The 21,709-nt window shown below is 46.3% G+C and overlaps 1 protein-coding gene across 4 annotated transcripts in view; it reads left to right on the top strand.

Moving 5' to 3' along the window:
* The window catches only part of C5H2orf76 (chromosome 5 C2orf76 homolog), a 61,748-nt gene that overhangs the window by 17,549 nt on the left and 22,490 nt on the right, over positions 1–21,709 (top strand). For 2 of the 4 annotated variants that reach the window (XM_057770369.1, XM_057770370.1), the window contains exons 2-4: positions 3,285–3,365; positions 6,505–6,649; positions 16,613–16,663. In XM_057770369.1, coding sequence (XP_057626352.1) covers positions 6,517–6,649; positions 16,613–16,663 — 184 coding nt within the window. In that variant the 5' untranslated portion in view covers positions 3,285–3,365; positions 6,505–6,516. The remainder of the gene's footprint in view (positions 1–3,284; positions 3,366–6,504; positions 6,650–16,612; positions 16,664–21,709) is intronic. The other 2 variants (XM_057770371.1, XM_057770368.1) reach the window with 1 other exon arrangement.

The raw sequence follows: 21,709 nt of genomic DNA, 5'->3' as shown, positions 1-21,709 counted from the left end.
GTATTATTGTGTACAAGGGTCATAAATGTGTCACCGTGTGCATATAGAGGCCCACAAAATAACTTAGTAGAATTCTCCCTCCCCCCCCCTTTGTTTTGAGACAGGGTTTCTCTGTGTAGCCCTGGCTGCCCTGGACAGTTTTACCCTTTTATCTTCACTTGTGTTCTGGGATTGAACTTGGATCTTCGGATCTTCCTAACAAGCACCGTTAACTGACAGACCCATGTAGCTTGTCCCTATCTTTTGCTTGTGTAAGACCTCCAGACATAGATCTGGATCACTGCGTGTTCATAAGTGTGAGAGGGCCACGTATACCTTACAGAGCCGACAGGTATGGTGGACAAATTTCCCCACACATGGCCAGTGCCATCATCTGTGAATTCAACGTTAACAGACATGCATGACAGAACAGGACAGTTTATGTCTTTATCAACTGATAAAATTTCCAGGACCAGAGGTTCCTAGGAGCCTGACCCCGTGTTTGTCTTAGCAGGGATTCCTGAGTTGTAACTCAGTGTTGATAACCAACTTCGTAGACACAAACTACGTTAACAGCCCAAATCAGCTCTAGTTACATGCTTTCTTTGAGCTGATAGAGATCAGTGTGATGTGGACATGTGTGTTCTCCATGTTTGAGGGATGGCAGGCTCTTATGTTTCACATGTACACACCGCTGCTCTCGCCAGGAGAGAAGGATCCAGCCTTACTAGGCTCCTAGCTGCTCAGCTGGGAACTCTGCCCAGCGGAGAGGCTCCGGCTTGGGAAACTGCCAAGTCCTGGCTGTTGTGGCAGCCTGTCGCTACTTTCCTAGTTCCTGAATGTCTGTCACTCAGAGGACTGGAGTCTGGAAGCATCTTGACTTTGATGACACTGAACCCCTAAGCATGTTGAAGCCCGGGCCAGTGGGGCCCTCGATTCTGCAGTGATGTGGCCGCCAGGGAACCGGGTGCTCCGGCAGGCACCCACCTGAACAGGTTTTGTAGAGGGGAGGTTTAAAGACCTTCCTAAGCCCCGGGCACTCTCACTTTTCAAAGCCCTGTCCAAGCCTGTACATTAAGGTGTGCCCAGCCTAGGTTCAGCTGAACTGCCTGTAATACAGAGATACTGAGTTGCTGTTGAATATTACTTTTATAGATATTTAAATGTTAATTTTGCTTTTAAAATTTGTTATTGTTGGGAAACAATAAGATTTTCTGTACATCTCCTTCCTCTCCTCCCTTCCTCTCCTCCTTTATCTCCCTCTTGCCTTCCCTTCTCTTCTCTCACTCATCCTTCCTTCCCTCTTGACACCCTTCCTTCACCCCTCCCTCCCTTCTTAACTCCTTCCCTCTTTCTTCCCTCTCTGATGACTTTTGGGGTGCTGGGGTCCAGCCTCGTGCATTCCAGGCAGGCACTGTATGGCTCCCAGCTTGCGCACCTCTCCTGTGGCCCTCTTGCGTTGTTGCAGGATGCCTGCTGGTGTGTCTCGGGGAATGCAGGTTGTCCTCAGCACCGCTCTTTCACCAGCAAGCATTCCTGACCCTCTGATGCACCTCAGGTAGCCCAAGTTGCCGGATCTAGAAGAAACCGAGCATGTAGTATATTTTCCTGTGAGCAGTATATTCTCCTTCAATGGGAGAGAGCTCCAGAGCTCAGCCTGAGGGAGGAGGCACTCAGATCGAAGCTGGCCCATGTTGGGAGTCTCTGACCTGCTTCCTGAAGCTCCCATTGTTGGAGGATAAAGGGAGTAACAGTGGGAGGGTGTGGCGCAAGCTTGGCGACTGTGTGGGAAGCCAGGAGCTGTCGTTATAGCTGGAAGGATGCAGGGAAAGTGGATTGTGATGGTGGGGGCCCAAGCTGGGCTGTGCGAGACTTTCGGTGCTGTGCAGATGGTTCAGACTCTTTCCAGGCATGTGACCATGTGACCTGATTCTGCTTTGTTTTTTTTTTTTTGTTTGTTTGTTTTTTTGTTTTGTTTTGTTTTGTTTTTTTTGATAGGGTTTCTCTGTAGATTTAGAGCCTGTCCTGGAACTCACTCTTGTAGACCAGGCTGGCCTCGAAATCACTGACATCCACCTGCCTCTGCCTCCCGAGTGCTGAGATTAAAGGCGTGTGCCACCACCGTGTGTTGTGGCTTGATTCTGGTGTACTAACCACTGAATGCTATTTGGATTTATTTGCTGTGGCTCAGTATGTTACTGGAATATAACCATATGATGCTGGGAATTGAGCCCAGGGGCCCCCTTTATTCTGAGCATGTACTCTGCCACTGAGCCCCATCTCTGGATGAGACTCCCACCTTTTGAAGGTCCTACCACCCCTCCATACCACTACATGGGTACCCAACCCATGTCTGAACCATGCCAATCTAGATACATGACTGTCTGTCACTCTTTGTGCCCAGTTTCCTTGTATGTGTGATGTGTGTATGATGTATGTATATGTGTGAGTGAAGATACATACATGGAACAGTGTGCATGTGGAGCTTAGAAGACAACCTCGAGGGTTGGTTCTCACCTTCCACATTTTGCTTATTATTTTGTTTTTAAAGATTTGCTCATATATATGTGTATGTGAGTGCCACATGGGTACAGGTGCCCAAGTAGGACAGAAGTTACTGGATCCTGTGAAGCTGGAGTGACCAGTAAATGTGAACCATCTGGTGTAGGTTTTAGGAACAGAACTCTGGTCTTTTGGAAGGAAGTGTCGAAAGTGCTCTTAATTGCTGAGCCGTCTCTCCAGCCCCTGTTGCTTCATTATCTCTAATCTATGCCGTAGGTGTGTCAGTGTAGGGCTTGTGTACATCAGCAGTTCTCAACCTGTGGGTCGGGAGGGCTTTGGGGGTTGAATGACCCTCTCACAGGGGTCACCTAAGACCATAGGAAGAAGATTATTTATATTACGATTCGTAACAGTAGCAACATTGTAGTTATGAAGTAGCAACAAAATAACTTTACAGGTGGGGTCAGCACAGCACGAGGAACTGTGGTAAAAGGTTGCAGTATTAGGGAGGTTGAGAATCACTGCTGTACAGGAATGCAGACGCCTATGGAAGCCAGCAGAGGGTGTTGGATCCCCAGGAGCTAGAATTGCAGGTGGTTGTGGGCTTCCTAACATGGGTGCTGGGAATGGAACCCAGGTCCTCTGGAAGAGCAGTGAGTGTTCCTAACTACTGGACCATCTCTCCACCCCCACCCCACCTTCTTATTGATCCGGAGGTCTGTGCTGTCCCCTCTCTGTGTGCCAGGCCAGCTTACTTGCAAGCGTCTAGGATTCTCGTGGCTCTAGCTTCCCTGTCTTCACAGAAACCCTGGAATTACAGATGTTCACTCTCAAGCCTGGCTTTATCTATGTTCTGAGGAGCTAAAGGTTCTCACGCTTGAACAGTAAGTATTTTACCCCCTGACCAGTCTCCTAGACTGTCTTCTTTATTGTTTGGGAGTTTGATGAAGAAACCAGGCCATGCCTCCAGTAGACTCCCTTAGCGTCTGACCTTGGCTGCTACCTCTGTGTCACTGATCCTGCCTCTGTCAGTAAATACGCTGGAAGCTCTGGGCTTGATGCATTCATTAGATTGGCTGGTGCGTTTAGGTGCTGACAGCCAATGGCTGCTGTGGTGTCTCTAAGGTCTCTACTGGGCTCTTCCCTGATGGTTTTGGTGCTGTGTTGTTCAGTGCGGTCCCTCCATTCATCATGGCAGCAGGCTTGTCTGAATGTCTTACTTAGGGAAGAGACACCAAGACCACAGCAACTCTTGTAAAGGAAAGACATTTAATTGGGCTGGCTTACATTTTCAGGGATTTAGTCCATTATCATGGTGGGACACGGCAGCGCGCAGGCAGACATGGTGCTGGAGCGGTAGCTGGGTGTCTTACATCTTGACCTGCAGGCAATAGGAAGTGATCTCAGTGTCACACTGAGCAAAGCTTGAACAAGAGACCTCAAAGCCCGCCCCCACAGTGACGTACTTCCTCCAGCAAGGCCACACCTCCTAATAATGCTACTCCCTATGGGTCATTTTCTTTCAAATCACCACACTAAATGATAAGTTTTAGAAACTTTTTTGAGATAGTTGTAGTTCTCCATGAAATCATAAGAAATAATGCAGATAAGAGTTGTTATACCTCTTGCCCAGTGTCTCCCTGGTGGTAGTTCTGGCTTGAATATAGTCTGTTTTCATGGCTAGACAACTGCTGTTGGCACAATCCATGGTTTCAGTTCATATTTCACTGTTGTACATGCACTTGTGTTTGTGTATGTCTAGGCGTGTCTGTGTGTCCATACATTTATTTTATGCAGTTTGAACACATGTGCAGATATATATGACTAACATCACAATCCAGAGCCAGAGCATATGGTTGGTTGGACAGGTGCTGAGTCCAGAGGTTCAGAGGTCCCAGCAACCACGTGGTGGTTCACAACCGTCTATAATGAGATCTGGTGCCCTTCTTCTGCAGTGTAGGCACACATGCAGGCAGAACACTGTATACATAATAAATCAAAGAAAGAGAAAGAAAGAAAGAAAGAAAGAAAGAAAGAAAGAGAGAAAGAGAGAGAAGCAGAGCATGGGCTGGAGGGACAGCATACTGGGTAAAGGGGCTTGCTGTACAAACTGAGTTCAGTCCACATCGTGCAAAGAGAGAATTGCCCCCACCAGTTGTCCTCTGACCTCCACATGGGTGCATACCATGCCACAGTTTGCCCGAATGTACACACATGATAGACAGACAGACAGACAGACAGACAGACAGAGAGGTGAATAAATAAATGTAGTCAGAATGAAAACCTGGGCTGGAGAGATGGGCAGTCAGAAGCACGTGTCTTGTAAACAGAGGACATGAGTGTGGGGTTAAACAGCTGCAGCTGGTGCTTTAGTCAGGGACAGGTGGGCCCCCGGCAGCTCACTGGCCAGCTGCTGTGGCCAGCGGTAAGATTCCAGGCCAGTGAGAACCAGTGCATCGGACAAAAGTAGAAGGCCTCTGTCTTATTCAGAATCCTCTTCCGTGAAGAGACACCATAATCACTGCAGTTCTTACAAAGGAAAGCATTTAACTGGGACAGGCTTACAGTTTAGTCCGTTGTCATCACTGCAGAAAGCACGGCAGTGTGCAGGCAGACATGGTCTGGAGAAGTGATTGAGAATTCTACATTTAGATCCTGAGGCAGCAGGAAGAGAGACACTGGGCCTCTCGTGAGCATTTGAAACCCCAAAGCCCACCCCTAGCGACACACTTCCTCCAACAAGGCCACACCTACCCCAACAAGGCCACACCTACCCCAACAAGGCCACACCTCCTCCAACAAGGCCACACCTACCCCAACAAGGCCACACCTCCTCCAACAAGGCCACACCTACCCCAACAAGGCCACACCTACCCCAACAAGGCCACACCTACCCCAACAAGGCCACACCTACCCCAACAAGGCCACACCTCCTAATAGTGCCACTCCCTAAAGACCAAACATTCAAATATGTGAGCCTATGGGGGCCATTCCTTTTTAAACCACCACAGCACCCGAGGAACAACATGAGATTGTCTTCTGACCTCCACCCATACATACAACATACATGCACCTGTGCGCTCACACATACATGAACACAAAGAAGACACTCAGGGCTGAGTGGGGAACAGCTCAGGAGAAAAGATTCCTGAAACTGGATTGTGTCAGTAATATTTAGTGCCTCAGTATGTTGAAAATTTTTGTTTTGTAGATGTTGAACTATTGTTTGGTAGCTTTTAGGACTGTGTTTTTCTGAGGAGAATTATGAAGGTGGTATGGGGATTGCTGTAATCACCAATATTGGAATTATCAAAAGATTTATTAGGTTTATTAACCAAGAGGCAGGTTAGATGAACCTTTACTTTATTTTATGGGGAAAATCTATTGCAGGTTTTATAGAAGCCATTTCATTATAGCTAATATGCTAATTTTAATTATAAATTATTTGATGCATTCAAATAGTAAACTCCCTGGTTTTTCATGCTTAATATGCTGTATCTTTCCCCCAACCTTAGTAAAACAATTGGACAAAGGCTCAGTTATTCAGAGAGACTTTTAAAGCCAAGTTTATGTGACTTACTTGTGGTTATGAACTATTTCAGACAAATTGAAAGGCTAAAAATAACATACTGTCCCTATGTTTAATATCTTGCTTAAGACACAGAATGTTGCCAATTATTAAAGTCCCTGCCCCTGACTAAGAAATAACTTTTATTTGAATTTTATTTATTTTAATGTGTGTGTATGTGTAGCATGTGTGCATGTGTGTTTGGGTGCACATGTGTGCATGTGGAGGAGGCCTGAGGTTGACAATGGATGTCTTCCTTAGTCAGTCTCCACTTCATTTACTGAGGCAGGGTGCCAGGATGGCCAGTCTTGCCAGCCGGATTGCCCCAGGAGTCTCTTGACTCCGATTCCCAAGCACTGGGATAGCAGAAGACCCCCATATGTGCTCAGCTCGATCCGAAAGCTCGCTCTTCCACAGCCCTGCCTTGATCCACTTTATCATGTGTCTTACCACAGGTTTCTCTCCACATGGCTGCCAAGGAAGCAACGGTCACCGTTCGCCTCATCCGTTCGTTTGAACATCGAAATTTCAGACCTGTAGTATATCATGGAGTTAATTTGGACCAAACTGTGAAGGAATTTATAATTTTTCTAAAGCAAGGTATGAGAAATAGAGGTACTTTGTTTCATTTGTATTTTGACAGTGAACATCTGACTACGTGTTAATAATAATCTTTGAAAAGTTCAAAATTCGCTTGGGTCCAGTGATGCACACCTGTAATCCCAGCACTCAGGACGCAGAGCCAGGAGAATCATGATTTCAAAGCTAACTTGGGCTATCTAGCAAGTTTCAGGCCAGCCTAGACTATAGAGTGACTTTTAGGCTAGCCTAGGCTACTTAGCAATATTTATGCTTAAATAGGAAAAAAAATCAACCAAGAGAAGCCCTGAAGCAGTTCTTCCCCAGTCCAGAAGTACTCTGGAAGCTGGTGCCAACAGGGCCAAGCTGGCCCGTGTCCTGGGCCTGTCACTAGCTGCCCCGGTTTGTTAGTGAGTAGTGTGAACACACTCATCAGGAGTTCGAACCATTGTGTTTAGCCTCAGACAGACTAGGGTCTAGGACAGGGGAGGGCACTGTCAAGTGTTTGCACACGAGTGTGAGGAGAATATGTGTTTGCTCCCCCAGAACCCATGTAATAACAGAATGGGGGTGTGTACCTGTAATCCCACTGGGGAGGTGAGACAGAGTATCCCTCAGGCTCACTGTCTGACCAGCCTGCCTCATCCCACACAACCCGGGTCCCCAGAACCCTGGCTAGGGATGACAAGGGAATGAAGGAGGATAGACACACAGACAGTTGTTGAAGTGGGAGTGGCGGGGCTGTGTCCCCGGCACCCGGCCGCCCGTATTCTCTAACTGATACCTCTGCTGTCTGGAACCTCAGCATGTTTATTAGGTTCAGCACAGGATGGGGTGGGAGTTGCTAGTCTTGGAGGAAGTCTCTGGAGGTGAACAGTTCCAGGCTGTAAGGTTCAGCACAGAATGGGGTGGGAGTTGCTAGTCTTGGAGGAGGTCTCTGGAGGTGAACAGTTCCAGGCTGTAAGCTTCAGCACAGGATGGGGTGGGAGTTGCTAGTCTTGGAGGAGGTCTCTGGAGGCCAGCAGTCCAGGCTGTAAACTCTGAGAGAAGGAAACTGCAGTTGCTAATCTTTGCATGCTGATCCATAATCTCTCATAATTGTGTTGAATTACCTCAGGTCGAGAAATAAGCAAGCTAGCTAAAGGATAAAACAGTTATATTTTTATTTATTACAAGGGGCAAACTCACAGAACAGGAACGAGAAGTCCAAGCTCAGCTGTGCTGTGAGGATGCCACAGAGAGAGCGCACCTGGGCTGCGCCCTGTTTTTCTCTGGGTCCCAGAAAGCCACACCCTAACTCGGTCCCACCTCTTAAAGATAATTGGTTGACAAAGATTCCCCACATACTTGGATGCCCAAGCTTTGCCATCCTTCTTGAGTCTGGCCCATATGGGTAATGGCTTTGCCAGTTTTCCATGGACCAGTTAGTCTTGGAATCCTTAAGAGGCCCTGCTTCTGTCAGACATTCAGGATTTCACTCACTCTGGGCTTCCAGTTTACAGTATCAGGGTCTCTCCTTTCACCATGAGGGGCTGGGGTTCGAACTCAGGTCATCAGGCTTGGCAGCAGGTGTTTTTAGCAGTTGAGCCAGCTCTCTGGCTCGGAGATGGATACCTTGTGGCGGTGCTTGTTTATCGTTCTGGACATGCAGAGGTAGAAGTGCAGCCCCATCCTGGCGGCCTTGCTGCCCTTCACTGCTGAAGTATTCCACAGGCCTCTAGCGAATGCTTTGATTCTTTTAAGTGAAGCAAAATTGATATAGAATATAGTCCATAGTTCTTAATATATAGTTCCGTGATTTGTAACCTGTGTGACTTTTTATTTTGCCATTTTCACATGCAAGCTTGTGTCTCTTTGCATGTGTGTATTTGTGTGTGCGCACGTGTATGTGTGTGTGTGTGTGTATGCGTGTGCATGCATGCATGAGAAAGTCTGAGGTTGGTTTCAGGGATCATTCTGTTGCCCTCCCCCCCGTATTCACTGAGGTGCACAGTCTCTCAGTCAAACCCAGAGTTCACTGACAAAGCTGGTTTTGTTAGTCAGCTCTCTCTCCCTCTCTCTCTGCCTTCTGAGGTTGGATTTATAAACAACATCCATGCCCACTGTCTTACTTAGGGTTTCTACTGCTGTGAAAGACACTATGACCACAGCAACTCTTATAAAGGAAAACATTTAATTGGGGAAGACTTACAGTTTCAGAGGTTTAGTCCATTATCAAGGAGCATGGTATCATGTAGACAGACATGGTGCTGGAGAAGTAGCTGAGAGTTCTACATCTTGATCCATAGGCAACAGGAAGTGAACTGTCTCCCACACTGGGCATAGCTTGAGCATATGAGACCTCAAAGCCTGCCCTACAGTGACATACTTTGTCCAACAAGGCCACACCCCTAATAGTGCCACTCCCTATAGTCCAACCATTCAGACACATGAGTCCATGGGGTTCGTATCTATTCAAACCCCACCCCCACCCACCGGGCTCTTGGGATCTGAATTATGTGGCAAGTGTTTTACCCACTAAGTTATCTCCCAGCCTGTGTGTGTCATGATAATGAAGGTTGCCAGGGTTACTTTTCAGGGACTTGAAAACCACTTTTGCTTAAAGTCCTCACTGTTCCCTTGGGTCTGTGTAGGTGTCTGCTGGGTGACATTTCTGTATGCATGTCGTGTCTGTCCCTTTGCTACCCTGCCTTTTGGGTCAGTTCGTGCAGACCTGTCAATCACTTAATGTGTACTTAGGAGGTGGTAAATAATGACTGTTATTTTATCTATAAAATAAATCCAATCTTTCTTATCTCTTCAAACCAAAAGGCGTGATAGATAGGAGTGGCTGAGATATTTTCCAGGTTTCAAGCAGGTGTGTCTAACCTGTGGCCTGAGGGCCACGTGTGCTCTAGGAATGAACCCAGCACAAAACTATGAAGTTACTTAGCGAGCTGGGTAAGTGGCTAAGAGTGCTCGCTGTTCCTGCAGAGGGCCTGGTTTGGTTCTTATCAGTACAGCTCAGGAGATCTGAGGCTCTTTTGGCCTCTGTGGGTACTGCATACATGTGGTGCACTCGCAGACAAGGAGATGCACACACACACACACACACAAATAATTTTAAAAACGTTACTAAGATCATGATTTTTTTTCCTACTCTTTTTTTCAACTTGAACGTCATAGATGACATATCTGTTGCAGTGAGCACCATGGTGTTATGATAACATGTATACTGTATTACATGTGTACTGACCACCGATTTCACATCTCCATCCCATTCCACTCCATGGGAATGGGGCCTAGGGATGTCCAGCCACCATTCTTTCCTTACCTAAGCCCTTCTTCTTTCTCCTTGCCTCGCTTACACTGAGTTAAGATGTATTTTTTAAGGCCAGTGAGATGGCTTAATGAATAAAGCACTTGACATCAATTCTGATGACCCAAGTTTGTTCCATGTGGTGGAAGGAGGGTGCTAATTCCTACAGGTTGTGCTCTGGCCCCCAAAAGTGCACCATGGCATGTATGTCCACACTGATACACAATAAATAAATAAAATATAATTTTAAAAATTGGTGTGTTTTCCCCAACGTATTGGCCTATTGTCTTTATGGTTTTATAGGCATCTTGAGTAAATATTTTTAAAGATTTATTTAATTTTATGTGTGTGTGTGTGTGTATATATGTGTGTGTGTGTGTACCACATGCATGCAGTGCTAATGCAGACCAGAAGAGGGCACCAGATTCTCTGGAATTGGGGTGATGGGCAGATGTGAGCGCCCCACGGGTTCTGGGAGCTAAGCCTTGGTTTTCTGCAAGAGAATTAAGGACTCTTAGCTGCTGAGCCATCTCGTCATCTATGAGTAAGCTGTTTCACTGCTCTAACTACTTGCCCTAATTCCTTGAGCTCTCTTTTTGAGAGGTAGATACATGGGCTTGGTTTGGTGGCAGGTTTCCTTTCTGTGGTTATTTAAGTCATTTTGTGAAGTATCTTCCGACTGACACCTAGACTATAAAGTTTTGTTGCCATATTCTTTTTTGCTTTCAAGACAGGGTTTTTCTGTGTTGCCCTGACTGTTCTGAAACTCACTCTGTAGACCAGGCTGGCTTTGAACTGAGAGATCTACCTGCCTTGTCTTCCCAGTGCTGGGATTAAATGCATGTGCCACTAGACCTAGCTATTTGTTGTTCTTAATTATTAGGGGAATATTGATATTTCATACTAAAAATAATGCTATAGGAAAGAAAAACTAACTTTTCCTCACTCGTAAGTTCTTTTAAAAACTTACGTATGATGTGTGCCTATGTGCAAGCATGCCCCCCACACTCATATGTCACACAGCACACATGGAGGTCGGGACAGCTGCGTGTCATTGTTCACCGTCCATCTCACTTGAGACAGGGTCTTTTGTTTCTTGCATCTGGTGATCCTCTGCCCTTCAGTTGCCCGTGGCTGTGGCATTGCAGACATTTACTACCATGCCTGCGCTGATGTGGTCTCTGGGGAGTCAATCAAGTCTTCACACTTGCATGACAAGGGCAAGCAAGTGCTTTACCCGCTGAGCCATCTCCCCAGCTCCAGCATCGTAAGTTCTCTGTTGAAAGAGACAGGTGAACAAGAGGAAAGCCAGCAGGAGCTTATGGCTAGGTGCACGCCATAAATGTGGGATCCCTAGGGATGAAAAATTCCCAGAGAAGTGCCCAGACAAGGAAGAGGATCTTGATGCTTACAGGTGGAATCTTGTGGAGAGGGGAATAGAGAAGGCCTGGTTGCTGGAGTTTTGCGGTATGGTACACTCTGATGCCCCCTGCAGGCTGATGGGGGCATAACAGTTTTCTAAGGTCGCTCTGGAAGAAAGCCTATTTGTAGGCTGTCTTAGACAAGCAGGGAAGGAGAGAGTACTAGACATCAGCTTTTAGTTCCCAATAATCGTTGTGGCAGGTGGGCATATGTTGGGGTAACATGTTCCGGTCACCCCCAGTGCCAATTACAGAGTAGCCTGCATTTGGAAAGTCATTCCTCAAATGAGAAAACATATTCAAAGTTTGAACTACAAACAGTTCTACAGTTACTTTCAAATCATTTTCTCATTTTTATTACATTTTATTTATTTTCTCTCTGTGTGTACATATGTTCATGGGCATGATAACCTGCTTGTGCATGTGCACATGTGTGAACCGCAGTATGTGTACGGAGGAGGAAGTCAGACTACCCTGTACCACGTGGGCCCCAGAGATTAAACACAGGACGTCAGACTTGGTGGCAGGTGCCTTTACCTGCTGCTGAGCCGCCTCCCGGCCATGTGCTCAAGACATCACAGGGGCGAAGGACTCTGCTGTTGGCATCAGTGCAGCAAGGGTGTGGTGTTCTTGGTCAGGCAGAATAGGACCCTTTTGACATCCTCAGGAATAAGATACGATTTTCAAGTTGCTATGGTGGTACAGGAAGTGGTGGTTTCCCAGCACCACAGAACGATTCATTCACAGCGACTGTTGGTTACCATGGTCCCCAGACAGTCCCTGTCACAGCTACACCCTCAGGCCTGCCACAGTAATGACGCGATCACTGCCCATTTTTCTTGAGTATGTGGGAAGGTTCAGCTGTGGAAGTGAACTAGGGGTGCCAGGGACGTTCCTTAGTTGGTGGAGTGCTGACCTGGCATGCTCAAGGCCCTGGGTTCTGTCCTAAACACCGCACACGCTGGGCATGGCGGCACATACTGGAATCCTAGTGCTCCAAGGTGGAGGTGGGAGAATCAGGAGCTCAAGGTCTTTCTTAGCTTCTTAGGGAGTTTGAGGCCAGCTTCTGTCACGGGAGACTTGGTAACAAAAACAAAACAAAACAAACCCTTTAGGATATGGACTTTTTTGAGCTTGTGGACTCTGTGTTCAAGCATGTCATCTGATTTGAGGTCCTGGGAAACTCTGAAAAGTTGGTGGGGCCACATGTTAAAAGCCAACAGGTCCTGTTCCTGCCCTGTAAAAACCGACAGTCCTGTAGCACCGTGCCACTCAAGATGGTACGCGAACTGGGAGCTAAGCTGAAGACCTAAAAACACAGAGACAGACACACAAACAGACAGAGAGACAGAGACGTGGACACGGGTCATCCTTGATACAAGAATGCCAATGCCCCCTTTATTGCGCTCAGGGGAAGCTTACATAGGAATCCTTAGCCACGCCCAGCTCTCGGGATCTTTCAGCTGTAGGTCTCCTTAATCTCATATTTTGATTATAGAACTACCATGATACCTTATGTAAGTGGCCAGTGTTCTAAAGCAGCATCATAAGAGTGCAGAAACCAATTATGTAGATGAGATGAGATTTCAGATAGTCTTTGATTTAGAAGCATTTTGATATTTTCTGAGATTTCAAATCCTACTTCTGAATGGTAGGTCATTCTCTGTGACGAACTGTGACGGCTCTGTCCAGCTTTCAGGTTCTGAAGATTTCTTTATGTCCCTTTACTCCTGGCGATGTTGCTTTGTGAAGCAGCCTGCTGTCCCAAGGGGGCACTGTAGCCTTGCTACTGTAAGATTTTTTTTCACCTTTTTCTCCCCCCCCCCAGTGCATGCACGTGCATGTCCATGTTGGTACGTGTTCATGTATGCATATATATTGGGCTTGTGCCCTCTGGATCCTCCTGGACCACCCTTGGATGTCCTTCCTCAAGTGCTATCCACCTTGCTTTAACAAAAGGATTATTATTATGTGTGTGTGTGCACCGATATGAGTTTGTGTGCACCGTGTGTGTGCAATTGCCTGTGGAGGCCAGAGAGTGCTGGACTGCCTGGAACTGGGATTACAGGCTGTTATGAGCCACGTGATGTGGGTGCTGGGAACCGAACCCTGGTCCTTTCTTTGCAAGAGCAGTACGCATTTTCAACCACTGAGCCATCTCTCCAGCTTCCTATCCTCTATCTGTTTGTTTGTTTGTTTGTTTGTTTGAGATAGAGTCGCTCCTTGTATGACCTGGAGCTCACTGGCTAGGCTAGCTGGCCAGGGTCCTCCTGGCTCCACTTCCCCAGTGCTGGGTCACAACCATGCACAGCCACACAGCCCTCTTTACACGGATGCTTGTTGTTGGACTTGGGAACTCAAGATTATGTGGCAAGAACTTTGCTGACTGAGCCATCTCTCTAGCCCCAACATTTCCTTTTTATCTTTTCATATTTCTTTGCATTTAATACCCCCAGATTCCTCTCTTACCATTGTACATTAGAACATTACATTGGCTACAGCTATGAACTGACGAGCACACCAGCATTGACTAAAATTTATTTCGAATTCTTTTTTTGTTTGTTTGTTTGTTTGTTTTCTTGCTCAAGGTTTCCAGGCAGGATTCCACTTTATACTTCATTATCATGGTTTTGTTTTCTAACCTTATTTTATTATTGTTGTGTATAGTGTGTGTATGATGTGTGTGTGTGTGCGTGTGCATGCACCTGTGTCGTGTCAAAGGACAAGCTTATGGAGTCATTTCTCTTCCTTCGCCTGTACATGGGTCCCGGAGATCAAACCCAGATCATCCGGACTGTGTGGCAGGTGTGTTTTCTAGCCAGCCTCCTACCGGGTCCATGGTTGTCTGGTTAGCCGGCCTCCTACCGGGTCCATGGTTGTCTGGTGTCTCAGGCTCCTCTTGACTCTGACAGCTACTCAGACTTGGTATGCTTCTGGAAGTCCCGAGGACTGGTTGGCTTATGGGAGGATTCTCTTTGGTTCGAGTTTGCTGGGAAGTCTCTATGAGGTGGGGTTCCAGCTTTGTGGGAGGCAGCTCATGGAGACCCCGTCACCCTCCTCGTGTCCTGTTGAGCACCTCTGCTTTCCTCATGCTCTTTGTCCTCTCACTGGCTACAGAGCCGAGAATGTCCTTGAACATCTATTTCTCCTGCCTCCACCTCCTAAGGTTTTAAATTACAGACGTACATCACTTCTCTTGTTCTGTGCTGTGCTAGACACCAAACCAAGAGCTTCATCCGGCCAGGCAAGCACTCCACCAGCTGAGTCCAGGCCGGGCCCCGGGGCCCGTGGTTCAGAAGTTCCTTCTGTGCACAGTCTACAGTTGGAGAGCAGGGAGTTACCCCTCCCGCCCTGAGGGTGGCCTCTCTGTATCGTTTGTGTTAATAATGAGTTTATTTGTATGTGTGTTTGTATTTATATTAACTAGCTTGCATTGTTGTAGCCCTGGTGTTTGGTTTTCAGTTGATATTCCTTGCATGTGTGTACATGTGTTCATGTGCATGTATGTTAAGAATTTCATTTTTGGTACAAGATGTTCTAGCCCACAATCACCAGGCATCACTAATTGCCTCCTTGGAGCCTTGGTGCTCACAATTGCCAGGTGAAGGGGTTTACAGTGTTTCTCCTTCTCAAGGGTTTCTGAGTGCCTACCACACACCACAGATGATTTTTTAGATAGCAACTACACGTGAGAGAAGCAGACTGTGGTCTCTGCTCACGACTTGAGAAGACAGTCCATGGTGCCTTAATCTTCAGGGATTTATGAATTCGAGAATGGAGCCATCTTAGGTCAAGCAGCATGGCTATAGCAACATCTAAGGAGCTAGTACCCTTGGGGCTGTCAGTGGACACGACAGTGGAGCTGAGATACAAAGAAAGTGTGGTGGTCACAGCCCCGTCTCTCTGTGTCTCCACATACTGTAACATCAGAGCCAGTTCTCCTGATCACTCTCGGGGAGTACACCCTCTGATTTGTTATCAGTGGCAAAACATTAAATATAGGAATTCCCCTTTCCTCCTCCCTCCCTCTCCCCACCTCCCTTCCTTCTAGCCTACATACTATCTGTCTTTTAGAAACTGCTGGGGAGGACAGCTCAGAGGCTAAGGGCTCTTATTCTTCTTCCAGAGGATACAAGTTTGGCTCCCAGTACCCATGTTGGGCAGTCACAATGGCCTAAAACTCCAGCTCCACAGAATCCAACCCCCAGGCCTCTGAAGTCACCTGCAGTCATGTGTGTATATCCTCCCACACATAATAAACATTAGTAAAAATAAATCTGGAGCCGGGCGGTGGTGGCGCACGCCTTTAATCTCAGCACTCGGGAGGCGGAGGCAGGTGGATCTCTGTGAGTTCATGGCCAGCCTGGTCTACAAGAGTTAGTTCCAGGACAGGAACCAAAAGCTATGGAGAAACCCTGTCTCGGAAAAAAAAAAATAAATAAATCTGGAGAAAAACAAGATCTCATGTAGCCCAGGCTAACTCAAACTTTTCTGTGTAATCAAAGATGACCTTGAACTTCTTATCCACTGCCTGCCCTAACTTCCCCAAGTCTAGGATTATAAATGTGTATCACCATGCCCAGTTTATGCAGTGCTGGCATGGAAACCCAGGACCTCATGTATGTACATGCGTGTTCAGGTGTACATTTAGGAGAGCACACGTGTGTGGAGGCCTGAAGTCAATGTCCAATGTCTGTCCTTGCTCATTCTCCACCTTCACTGTTTGGAAAGGTCTGTCACAGAAGCTGAAGCTCACTTACTGGGCTAGGATGACTGCTGGTCTCCAGGGGTTCCATCCCCCGGGGTTAGGGGATGCAGAGGTAAACCACTGTCCTCTGACGTTTTCTGTGGGTCCCGGGGACCCAAGTTCAGATCCTCATGCTTGTGAAGCAGCTACTCTTTTTTTTTGTTTTGTTTTTTGTTTTATGTTTTTGTTTTTCGAGACAGGGTTTCTCTGTGGTTTTGGAGCCTGTCCTGGAACTAGCTCTGTAGACCAGGCTGGTCTCGAACTCACAGAGATCCGCCTGCCTCTGCCTCCCGAGTGCTGGGATTAAAGGCGTGCGCCACCACTGCCCGGCACAGCTACTCTTTCTGATTGCGCCTTCTCACCGTTCCCAGCAATTGTTCTTCCAATAGTTCCTCTGACTTCTTGGATCAGTGGCTACTAGGTCAGTGTCTCAGTGATGGTTTCCTTATATAAGGACTGAAAGACTTGGCGTCCTATCTGAATATTTTGTAATGAAAAATCATCATTCTCTCTTGCAGATGTCCCTTTGAGGACCAGCCTGCCTCCACCACTCAGAAATTACAAATACGGTAAGCAATTGTTCATACTATTTTAAAAGATACAGAGTTATTTTGTTGGCATGAATTTAAATGTGGTGTTCAAATATTAACTTACTTTGGAGGGGCAGGAGGCATGGCTTAGTGAAGAATCTGCTTAGCATGGGCAAGACCCCGGTTGATCCCAGCACTAACATATATTTGATACCTACATACACTCTTGGACTGTTATGCATGTGTGAGCCACTTTTATTTTTATATCATTAATGTTTGCTTAGCATATGAATCAGAGATGCTTTTGAGGGTCTTTGGTAATATATATGTTTTATATACATACATACATATATATGTATGTATACATACACTCATATGTCAGTGTGGAAGTTTGTTAAGGAAATTAGGAGTCATAGCATGCTATGAAAGTCCATTGTAATTGTGTAGGGGAGTAGCATGCTTGTGAGGAATAGCATGCTTGGCAAAACTGTTTATAAATGAGGTTTCTTTGCCAGGTAATCGAGAGGAAAACATGGCAGGGGACTAAGAATTTAAAGAAGTCATTTAGGGTTGTGGATGTGGCTCCATCATGAGGTTTTACAGTTGCAGGAAGTCCTGGGTTTCATTCCTGAGCCAAATGAAACTAAGTGTGTTGGTGCACACCTGCAATCCTGCGTGCTGGTGCACACCTGCAATCCAGCGTGCTGACGCACACTTGCAATCCAGCGTGCTGGTGCACACCTGTAATCCAGCGTGCTGACGCACACCTGCAATCCAGCGTGCTGGTGCACACCTGCAATCCTGCGTGGTGGCACACACCTGTAATCCAGAGTACTGGTGCACACCTGTAATCCAACAGTTGGGAGGTGAGACAGGAGAATCTGAAGTTGAAGATCATTCTCAGCTACATATGGAGGTCAAGGCCAACCTGGGATGCCTCTGACCTTGTCTCAAAAGAAGTGGTTTAACATTTGAAATGTCAGTGAGTTGAACATACTTGGGGCTTTTGGTTTTTTGATTTTTAGAAACGGGGTTTCTCTGTGTAATAGCCCTAGCTGTCCTAGAACTAACTCTGTGCACCAGGCTGGCCTCAAACTCAGAGATCCATTGCCTCTGCTTCTGAGTGCTGGGATTAAAGGCATGTACTACCACTACCCAGCCAAACAGGCTTGTTTTATATGCTGCAATTAGTGACCTAAATATCCAGTACAGAAGTTGGGGGTGGAGCGCAGTTGTTTGGATGCCTCTCTTGTATGCACAGAGCCCCCAGTGAGATCCCAACTACTGCAAAGTGGGTGGCTCCAGAGCACCTGGGAGGCGGAGACAAGAGGATCTGAAGTTCAAAGTCATCCTTAGCTATAAAGCAAGCTATCAAGGCCAGCCTGGGATACTTGGGACCCCATCATCTCACAAACAAGTAAATAAATAGACAAAGGCTGGTGAGATGACTCAGTAAAGGCACCTGCTGCCCTTCCTGACAACCTGAGTTCAGTCTCTGGGACCCACATGATGGAAAGAGAAAACTAAATTCACCAGTTGTCCTCTGCCTTGGCACACATGTATGCACATCCATAAACACACAAAATAAATGAAATACAATAAAAAGTGAAAATACAGTCGTAAAGCCAGAGGCTGCGAGCCACTGTCTGTTGTAGAGACCATGCAGTCCCTCATCTCAGTAGAAGGCACTGAGCAGACTTGGATTTGAGACCCTGCTTGGAAGTTTCAATGCAGCTAATAAATATTTCTGCTAATTAGCACAGACATTTGAAAGTGTAAATTTTTTATCACCTTAAGTCATTTTCCGGAGTGCCTTTTCGTTCCGTTCCCATCCGATAGGGCAACCAATGACCTACAATCTTTCAAAATCACAATCTACGTGTGCCTGCATTTTAATACCCGGCGTCTAATTGTGAGGTCGTAGAGGCAGCCAGGCAGGAGGCAGAGGCGCTGAGTGGAAAGTACTTTGATTTATGAGACCTCAAGCATTTACATACTCAATATTGAAGCAGAGAAAGGAATAAAAAGCATGATTGAGGTAAATATGAAACTTCTCAATTGTGGCTTTCACAGCTTTTGAAGGAGAATGCTTTGAATAGAATCTCGAAATCTTAAGCTTGAATCCACCTGCAAATTACATTTAGTTTCCCTTTTTGCATATTGCGTGGGGGGCATGTGTGCGATGTCAGTTCTTTTAGAAGATAACGTTTAAAACAGAGAGCAGAGCTGGGGAGATGTCAATGGCACATTTGGTAAAGTGCTTGCTGGACAAGTATGAGGTCCCCAAAACCCTCATAAAACATGCTTATAACAATGGCACCTACTTATAGTCCCAGAGCTGGGGAGGTAGAGACGGGTGTGTTCTTGGGGCTTACTGACCAGACCAGCTTAACATAACCAGTGAGATCTAGGCCGGTGAGAAATTCTATCTCAAAAATAAATAAGTAAGTAAATAGATAAATAAATAACAGGGTGGATGGCTCTCAAGGAAGGACAGTTGAAGTTGTTCTCTTTCTCTGGCCTCCTCTCTCTCTCTCTCTCTGTCTCTCTGTCTGTCTCTCTCTCTCTCTGTGTGTCTCTCTCTGTGTCTCTCTCTGTCTCTCTGTCTCTCACACACTATATATATATATATATATATGAATGATAGTGTAACCATCAGAGATTCTAGGTTGCTGAGTCTCATTGGGGTAGAAATATGTCGTCATCCAGATGACTCTGGTCTGGCTGAGAAACAGCCCACTGCTTTGTCTCACTTAGGAACGGCCTGGTGCCAGCTTCTCCTACCATGGTTGTCCAGTACTTGTCCTGCTTGTGCACAGAACTGTGCACTGTGTGAGAGGAGTGGGGGGCAGCGTTGGCTTCCCTTCTGCTGCTGATTGGTTCTGTGCTGTTGTGTGAAGAGCCCACTCTTACAGCCAGCAGTGTCTGGTTTCTGAGACCCCCCTCCTGTTTAATTACCATCTACAGCTGTTGGTTCAGCCATTTGTCCCAGAGACACAACTATCTTGCATTTGGACACACAGTCTACAGCTGTAGATTGAGCCATTTGTCCCAGGGACTCAGCTACCATGCATTTGGACACAGTAATCATCCTGACTTCAATTGTTCTGCTAAGCCTTGTGTGCGGTTCTTTAGATTTTATTGTTTGTTTGTTCATTTGTCTATTTTGAGACCAAGTCTCTCTGTAGCCCAGGCTGAACCTGGAACTCTCTATGTAGACCAGGCTGGCCCCAAACAGAGATCTGTATGTCTGTGCTTCCTGAGTGCTGGGATTAAAGGTGTGCAGCACACACCCAGCTAGCTTGGTGTGTTTTTGGTGCAGTATGAAATGCATGGGCTAGCATGTTAAATACTCTACAAATATACATTACTGCTTTAAAAATTTTAAACATTTAGAACCCCATTTTTCTGTTGTACTGATTTATGTATATGAATGTTTGCCTGTTTGTATATAAGTGTACCATGTGTAAACTCTGTCCACAGAGCCAGAAGAGAGTGCCAGATCCCCATAACTGGGGTTATTGACAGTTGTGAGCCAGCACCTGTGTGCTGGAACCAAACCTGAATCCTCTGCAAGAGCAGCAGATGCTCTTAACGGCTGAGCCTTCTTCATAGCCCCTTTGTATATGTTTTTAAAGATTTATTTTTATTTACGTGTGTGTCTGTGTGTGCATTCCTGTGGAGGCCAGAGGAGAGCCTTGAATCTCCTGAAGTGAAGTCATGGGTGACAGTGAGCCACCCAACGTGGGTTCCTAGTCCTCCAAAAGAGCAGTGCAGGGGCTGGAGAGATGGCTCAGAGGTTAAGGGCATTGCCTGCTCTTCCAAAGGTCCTGAGTTCAATTCCCAGCAACCACATGGTGGCTCACAACCATCTGTAATGAGGTCTGGTGCTTTCTTCTGGCCTGCAGGCATACACACAGACAGAATATTATATACATAATAAATAAATAAAATATTTTAAAGAAAATAGCAGCGCACACCCTCAAGCCATCTCCCTAGCCCTGGAATAATATGTTTATAAAATTGCATTTTTCAAGGAGTTTTTTTAAGAAAATATTTTTTGTTAATAAAGTGGTTTGTGAGATTTTTTTTTTTTAAAAAAAAAAAAAAAGAAGTCAAAATAAGCATGTCTGTAACCCAGCACTTGGGAAGCTAGAAGCAGAAGGACCAGGAGTTCAAGACTAGCCACATAGCAAGTTCAAAACCAGCCTGGGCAACCTGAGACCCTGTTAAAAACAGACGAACAAACAAAAATCAAAACCAGGCAAAATCAACAATCAAACAAACCACCCCAAAGTCAGAATGAGTGATGTTCTCACTGTAGAGGAAGTGACATTTTTTTCTTTACTTTCTTTGGTTTTGCCAATTTCAATTGAAGAGAAAAATCTGGGTGAAAATTTCAGCTCACAGTGTTTTTGTCCTGCTAAGAAAAGGTAGCTTCCCCTATTGTAGGTTTGCTGAGACTGCTGAGCATTTGCCTCACATGAGGGTCTGGAGGGATTTCTCAGGAGTTAGAGAATTCCCAGCACAGACATGACTGCTCAGAGCCATCCTTAACTCCAGTTCCGTGGGGATCTTCTTTCTCTCTTGTATGCTTGTGTATGTATTTGTAGGTGTACATATGTGTGGGGGAGTGTACATATATGCAAGTGTGTGTTGATATCTGGTATTTTCCTCTAGCACCATCTGCCTTGTTTATTTATTGGAGACAGCATCTCTCACTGAACCTACATGGCTGGACCTGGCCGGCCAGTGAGCTCCGGGGCTCCACTGTTCTCCACCCCAGGGCTGGGATTTCAGATGTGTGCCACGAAACCTGTCTTTTTGACATGGCTTCTGGGGGTGGACCTCAGCTTCTCTTGCTTGGACAGCCAGCTCTTTATTCTCCCCAACCCGACTGTTGAAGATAGTGAATAATTCACAGTGTATGAGTGTGGTGGTTTAAAAGAAAATGGCCCCCAAAGGGTGGCGCTGTTAGGAGGTGTGGCCTTGTTAGAGGAAGTGTGCCACTGGGGGGCAGCCTTTGAGGTTTCCTGTGCTTGGAATACCACCCAGTGAGTCAGTCGACTTCCTGTTGCCTGTAGG

The sequence above is a fragment of the Chionomys nivalis genome, chromosome 5 (genome assembly GCF_950005125.1).
Source record: "Chionomys nivalis chromosome 5, mChiNiv1.1, whole genome shotgun sequence".
NCBI lineage: Eukaryota > Metazoa > Chordata > Mammalia > Rodentia > Cricetidae > Chionomys > Chionomys nivalis.
The sequence above is the reverse complement of the archived record's forward strand: the minus strand, read 5'-3'. Positions and strand labels throughout refer to the sequence as shown.